Source organism: Miniopterus schreibersii, assembly GCF_964146895.1.
Source record: "Miniopterus schreibersii genome assembly, chromosome: 11".
Taxonomy (NCBI): Eukaryota; Metazoa; Chordata; class Mammalia; order Chiroptera; family Miniopteridae; genus Miniopterus; species Miniopterus schreibersii.
The window spans coordinates 27,976,662-27,983,484 of NC_138111.1; the positions used below are offsets into that span (position 1 = coordinate 27,976,662).

Here is a 6,823-nt window from a genome sequence, read left to right on the forward strand (position 1 = left end):
AAATGTATCCTACTTTTTCAACCTGTCCTCCCTCCATCTTTACCTCTCCATCCCATCCAGATCCATACTTACTGTTCTAACTTCTATATGCATTTTCGTATACACTATTTCTTCTTCCTAGAATGCCCTGCTCTCTCCAGCTCAAGATGTCATCTGTAGGGAGCCCTGATGGCTCCATCCTTCTGCTCTGTCTCTCCCTCTCTAGCCTTTCTCTGGCATCAAGCACACACTAACTGTTCCACATGAGAGTACAGCTCCTGGAAGACAGGGGTCAGCTTCCTCCTGTTGTCCCACACTGTCTCAGGTTGTGCAGGGCCAAGTACTGTCTCCACCGAGCAGCAGGGCCTGGAGTTAGGAGCCCTGCCACAGTTCCTAGAGAAGCAAAGGATTTCCCAATGGAGGCCCAGCCTAGGCTGCCCCAAGCAGTAAGGTAGGGTGGTCCTGGGGGCAGGACACAGCTTCCTTCCCATGTTCCCCTGCAGAGAAGCAACGGGAGCTGGCCCGGAAGGGCTCCCTGAAGAATGGCAGTATGGGTAGCCCTGTCATCCAGCAACCCAAGAAGAACAATGTCATGGCCCGGACAAGGTAGAGGCCCCTCCACTCCCACCTGGACCCTACCAGTCAGCATCTGTCTCTGCTGGTCCTGAGCCTTCCCCTCTTCCCTCCTTCCTCAGGCCTAATTCCTCTCTGAGAGGAGAGAATCTCAACAGGCTCCAAGGGGGTGGGGGAAGGGAAGTGGTGGGGCAGGGCCCAACCCAGCTCCTTGCCAGGCTTGTGTGCTCCAGTTGCCAATCCAATTCCCCAAATTCTCCACCCAGGCTGGTCGTTCCCAATAAAGGCTATTCCTCGCTTGACCAGAGCCCAGACGAGAAGCCACTGGTAGCCCTTGACACTGACAGGTGTGTACGGGGATGTTGGGGCCACTGGGCAAGCCACAGGAACCTGTGTGAACATACAAGTGGACTGTACAGGCCACACCTGTTATATTGTCAGAATCGGGATATTCCTCAGACAGCCAGGAGCTCTCCAAGGGTGAAGCCTCCAGGGAATGGAATTTTTTACGTGGAGGTAGGGAAGAGCAGAGAGAGAGAGGAAAATGGGACTGACGCAGTCTGCTGCTGTCCTGGGACAACTGATCCAATGGCTGCCCTGAGAATGGGCCCTGATTTGATACTCAATACCCTGCCCCCTGCAAGGGAGCAGCCCTGCTCCTGGGAAGACATCTGGCTAGACCTGGACTTTGGGAAAACCCAACAAGCCAGAGTGATTTGAGCCTATATAAAAAGCAGAGAGTTGGAGGAAAAGGAATAGCATCTCTACTCAGAAGGGTAAGGGTGGCAATTTATTTTAAAAGGTGGGGCTAGGGAATCTATCTTAAAGCTGCATTTGCACAGCAAGTACTTTTCATTTAGATCGTGCTATTTATGTGGAAGTGTGGGAGAAAGGTGGGATATTGACTGATGGGGGAGGGGCTGGAGTTTTCTATTTAATTTCCAGGAATCACTTCCCTCTGTCTTCTTTCCTCCATGGCCAGCGATGATGACTTTGACATGTCCAGATATTCCTCCTCTGGCTACTCCTCCGCTGAGGTGAGGCCCCACCCTTCCCACCCTAGACATACCCCTCCAAGAAGGGATGGGGCCAATGCCAAATCACACCTGAGGGGAGCTATGGGCAAAGCTGGGCAGAACCCCTGTAGGGGTAGGGCCTAAATGGGGGGTGGCCTGGAAAAAGATGACGCGGTTAGACCCTGGCCTCAAGTTAGGGGATCCGGGTTTAGGTGTGGGACTTGAGCCCAGAGTTGTCACTTAAATAGAATGCAATGTAGCCCAGCCGGGCGTGGCTCAGCGGTTGAGCTTCGACCTGGGATCCAGGCGATTGTGGTTTGATTCCCAGTCAGGGCACATGCCCCTGTTGCAGGCTCGATCAATGACTCTCTCATCATTGATGTTTCTCTCTCTCTCTCCCTCTCCTTTCCTCTCTCTGAAAGCAATAAAGGTATATTTAAAAAAAACAAAAACATGCCCGGCCGGGCGTGGCTCAGTGGTTAAACATCGACCTAGGATCCAGGCGATCAGGGTTCGATTCCCAGTCAGGGCACATGCCCGGGTTGTGGGCTGCAGCAGATCAATGACTCTCTCATCATTGATGTTTCTAGCTCTCTCTCTCCCTCTCCTTTCCTCTCTCTGAAATCAATAAAGATATATTTAAATAAATAAATAAATAAATAAATAAATAAATAAATACATAAATAAAATAAAAAATAAATAAATAAATAAAGCAAAAAACCTTTAGAATGCAATGTGAAAAACAGGCAACACTTTATGGAGGTGGGCCTGAAATAGGGGCAGGGCCCTAATAGAAGTAGGACCTGAGGTGGGAAATTGCCCTTAGAATGGGGTGGGGTCTGTCATGGGGCAAAGACTCACAAGGAAGTGCCTGTAAAGAAAATGAGGCCAGAACTGAATTAGGGGTGAAGTCAGGGGTTTCTGGAGAGACCTGGGATAGGACAGATCTGGGAGAAGGCCTGGGGATGCAGCCAGGCTGTGGGTGGTGCCTTTGGATGGCCCTGAGCCTGACCTCCCTCCCCTTTGTCTACAGCAGATCAACCAAGATTTGAACATCCAGCTGCTGAAGGATGGCTACCGGTTAGACGAGATCCCTGACGATGAGGACCTGGACCTCATTCCCCCCAAGTCCGTGAACCCCACCTGCATGTGCTGCCAGGCCACATCCTCCACTGCCTGCCACATTCAGTAGCCAGTGGGGCCTCTGCAACCGAAGGAGCTGGGCCACCATGGGCCAGGTTAGACAGGGCAGGGGCTAACCCCTCCCCAGCTCTTCTGCCTGACCCCTGGCCCTGCGTCCCCTACAGCCGCCAACCTCGTAAAAGTCATTGCTTCCTCCTATGGTAGGACGTGTACCTCTGTGTGTTCATAGAGCCGGAGAAACCAAAACCGGGTCTCCCTCCACCCCAGGGGCTGAGGAGGGGAAGGGGCTATTTGTTCGGTTACTTGAGGGAATTTGCCCAGCACCTTGTCGTTCTCCCCAAAGCTGCAGTCCAGTGGGAGAGTGGGGGCCTGGACAGCAGGGAGGCCAACAGTAATGAGTGGGGGAAGGGATCACAAAGCCAGGGGCTTGGCCCCACCCCAGCGAAGCCATGAACCCCCCAGCCCAATGAGAAAAGGGGCTCTGAGGAAGAAAGGCCCAGGGCAGTGGGGGCAGGGCCCAGCACCTTGGGGCTCCCTCCAGCACTCCCTGCCTGCCCATTACCTATTTGCATTTCTCCCCCCATCTCCAGAAGGGAACCCTGACAAAGTTGCCCAGTGGGTTGTCCCCCACCTATTGGATCACTGCCTTCTTCCTCCTCTTTGCCCCATTCACCCCTTCCTTCCTTATTGTCTGAGTTGAGGGTAAGGTGGGCCTTAGAAACGCGCCAGAGTTTGGGATGGTTGGGATGGTATCATCTGTCCTCATCTGCCCCTAACCAATGTATCTCTCTGCCAACCACCACACACACACACACACACACACACACAGCCTCTGTTCATTGGTCTCTGGCCCAGGCTGGATGCAGGAGATAAGCCTGGCCTTGAATGCCCTATTCCCATCTCACTCCAGGCCAAGATTACAGATCCTTCTTCCCAGTAAGAACCATCAAGGAAGCAAGCTTAGGAGAATACTGTGACTGCATGTGTATGGTAGGGAGAGCATGGCAGAATGCGTGTGTGTCTGAGGTTGTCAGGATGTGTGTCTGTCTCTGCAGTGGGCCTGTCTTTCTAGATGTCTATTTCTGTCATAGATGGTGAGGAAGTGACTGTGTGATCTGTTAACACTGTGAGAGGCTGTTCAGCAGTGCAGTGGACTGAGAGCCCTGGACTGGGAGTCAGAAGCCTGGGTTCTAGTCCTAGCTCTGGCACTGCCCCTGTGGTTTTCAATAAGCCACTTGCATTCCCTGGGCTTCAACTGTAAAATGAGCAGCATCTGAAATTATTGTTAAGGTTCTGAAGGAATTTTTTCATAGGAATTTCTGTGGAGGTATATCTGGAGGTCTCCATGTATAGAGATACACCTAGGAGGCTTCCTGAGTTGTATGTCTGTGTGAAAAAAGGGGGAGGTTTCTATGGCACCTGTGTATGTCTGAGTGCATGCAGATCTATTTGGGAGTAAGTATGTGTGTGTGTATGAAGGTGTATGTGTGTGTGAGTATATATTGTATATGTTGGTATATATTGTGTATGTATTTAGTTATATGGGGTGTCTGTGAGTCAGAATGTGTTTACTGCAACATCCACTGCTGTTGCTGGGGTGAGGAAGATGCCAGAAAAGCTGATGAAGAAAGTCAAAAGGGAAAAGGTGACCAAGGTCCTCCCCTGGGACTGGACAGTATAGACCTGCTCCCGTGTGAAGAAAAATGAAAGCACAGGTAGCCTAAGACTGCTCAGGTCTATGCCCCACAAACTCCATATCCCAGGGCCAGGGTGTATACCCCCCATTCTTCCATGCTGCCACCTCACAGCCTATTATTCCCTGGATTCCATTCCTGGGAAGTGGGAGCTGGAATGGGGAGAGGGTAATGAGGAGTCAGGCTGCTAGCTTAGGAAGGGTAGCAGCTCTCCCTGCACCACAACCTGGGGCTGCCAGCTCCAAAGTGCTGAGGTGCAGCTCTCCACCCTCAATTCCTCCAACCCACTCCTACCTCCTCTAGTACAGGGACCCTGGTTAGGTGATGGGAAAATGCCAAATGGAGGCAAGGACAGAGACGGTACCTGCAGGGCCCACAGGCCCATACCAGCCCCTGTCTGTGCCTGTCTCTCCCACTGTGGTCGGATTCCTACACCCTGTCATCTGGGCCCCAGAGCCAAGCCTCCTACTACCAAGCCTCCCACCACCCTGGGCTCCTTGACTCACCCTTTGAGAACACCCTTTGAGTACCTCCTCATTTCCAGGCAGGGCCCCCACCAGGGCTCATTTAGACTACTACCTTTGCTGCTGATTTGCTGTGTGACTATGGCCCACTGCTGAACCCCTTTGGCCCTGAGGAACCAGGGAATAGCTCCCTCCCCACAGGACATACCTAGTTCCCTGGCAGGAAAGGGCTTCCGACTGAGGCAGTAAATGAGTGGTGGAGAGAGGTAGGAGGCTGGCAGCCAGCACCTTCTGGGACTAGGGAGTGTATGGTTCCCTCCTCCCCTGTCTGGGAGGATGGAGGGGAGGGATTGAGGCCTTAGCTTGCCCCTGCCACCCTTCCCCCTGTAGATACTGCCTTAACACTCCCTCTACCCTCAGCTCTGGCTGCCACCCAGTCAGGTTTCTCCGCGCTCACTAATTTATTTCCAGGAAGGTGTGTGGAAGACATGAGCTGTGTATAATATTTTTTTTAACATTTCCATTGCAGTATTGACCATCATCCTTGATTGTGTATCGTGTAACACAAATAATGATATTAAAAGCATCAAACAAGCCAGCCTCAGCTCCCTACCTGGGGTGTGGGCAAGGGGCAGGTGGGCTGGGAAAGGGAGAAAACTGATCCTCTGAATGCACATTTCACTCTACCTCCACTTGTGGGTTCCCCGGCCAGGCCTGCCACTGACTTGCTGCATGACCCCTTGGAACCTCCATTTCTCTTCATCAAAGTGAGAAGCTTGGCCTAGATCTTCAGAGGCGCTCTGAACTCTTAGAAATTGGGCTATTTTGAGAGGCTTGAGGGAGAAAGAGGCTGAGAGTAGGAAGAGAATTGGACTTCCTCACTTCCCCAGGGCTGGGACTAAGCCAGGTGATATCATAATGGGCAGTGCCCAACCTGGAGAGGGAAGCAGGGTGGGGTAGGAGCAGGAAGGCTGTGGGAGAGGGAAGTTGAAAGATCCTCCATAGAATAGGATCGCAGCAGCTAAGGCACCTGCCGGGGTGGAGGTGTGGGCGATCTGGGGGAGGGGGTGATCACTGATGGTTTGCAGGAGCCCTTGGTAGGTAGAGCCCACCACGGCTTTCCCTAGACCCCACTATGTTCCTCTTCTCCCGAAAGACCAAGACCCCCATCAGCACCTACAGTGACTCCTACAGGGCTCCTAACTCCATCAAGAAGGTCTATAGGGACCCACCTCTGAGGGCCTGGGAAGTCAACAAATTTGTGACCCCGGTAAGTAGAGGTTGGGGGTGGGGGTGGGGGTGGGGGCAGAGTCAGGCCAGTGTGTATGGCCATGCATGTCTGGATGACGGGCAGCGTGTGGTTGTCATTAGGTTTGTAATTATTTTGTAGCTTTGCATGTGTGTTTTATTCTTTTGCCTAGGTGTGAAATTTACAATGATATATAAAATAGTACCAGATCCTGCCTTCATGGTACCCTACTGTACCAGGGTAGGAAATATAAAGAGTTAGATAATAATTAAGAATCAAAGAAGACTTTTCTAAATTATCCAAAATGCTATAAAGGAAATAAACAGGGTAATGGAAATGGAAAGTAACCAGAGAGAGCTACTTAAATAGAGAGGTCGTAGAGGACCTAGACAAAGGACCTAGATGAGAGCTACGTGAAGAGCTAAAAGAACAGGATTCCAGGCAGACTGATCAGAAAGCACACAGGTCCCGAGGCTGCCTGTGGGATATGCCAGAAAAGGTCCAATAGGCATGTTTTATGCATGTGTATCACAGCCTCCCTGTATCTGTGCAGCTTGCACAAAATGGAGAGATCTGTGAGTCTAATTGTAACTGCCTAAGGGAATTTATTTGTGCACACCATCCAACAAACTTTGTTGGGGATCTACATGTGGATATAACAATATGGATATAACAATGAAGGGCCAGGCCCTGCCTTTCAGGAGC

General features: G+C 51.5%; 1 protein-coding gene across 10 annotated transcripts in view; it reads left to right on the plus strand.

Annotated features, from left to right (window-relative positions):
* Nucleotides 1–5,466, plus strand: part of FAM219A (family with sequence similarity 219 member A) — a 46,652-nt gene extending 41,186 nt beyond the window's left edge. For 6 of the 10 annotated variants that reach the window (XM_081152248.1, XM_081152242.1, XM_081152245.1 and 3 more), the window contains 4 exons: nt 483–585; nt 819–899; nt 1,535–1,589; nt 2,602–5,466. In XM_081152248.1, coding sequence (XP_081008374.1) covers nt 483–585; nt 819–899; nt 1,535–1,589; nt 2,602–2,760 — 398 coding nt within the window. In that variant the 3' untranslated portion in view covers nt 2,761–5,466. The remainder of the gene's footprint in view (nt 1–482; nt 586–818; nt 900–1,534; nt 1,590–2,601) is intronic. The other 4 variants (XM_081152249.1, XM_081152244.1, XM_081152251.1 and 1 more) reach the window with 1 other exon arrangement.
* The last annotated feature ends 1,357 nt before the right edge of the window (nt 5,467–6,823 follow it).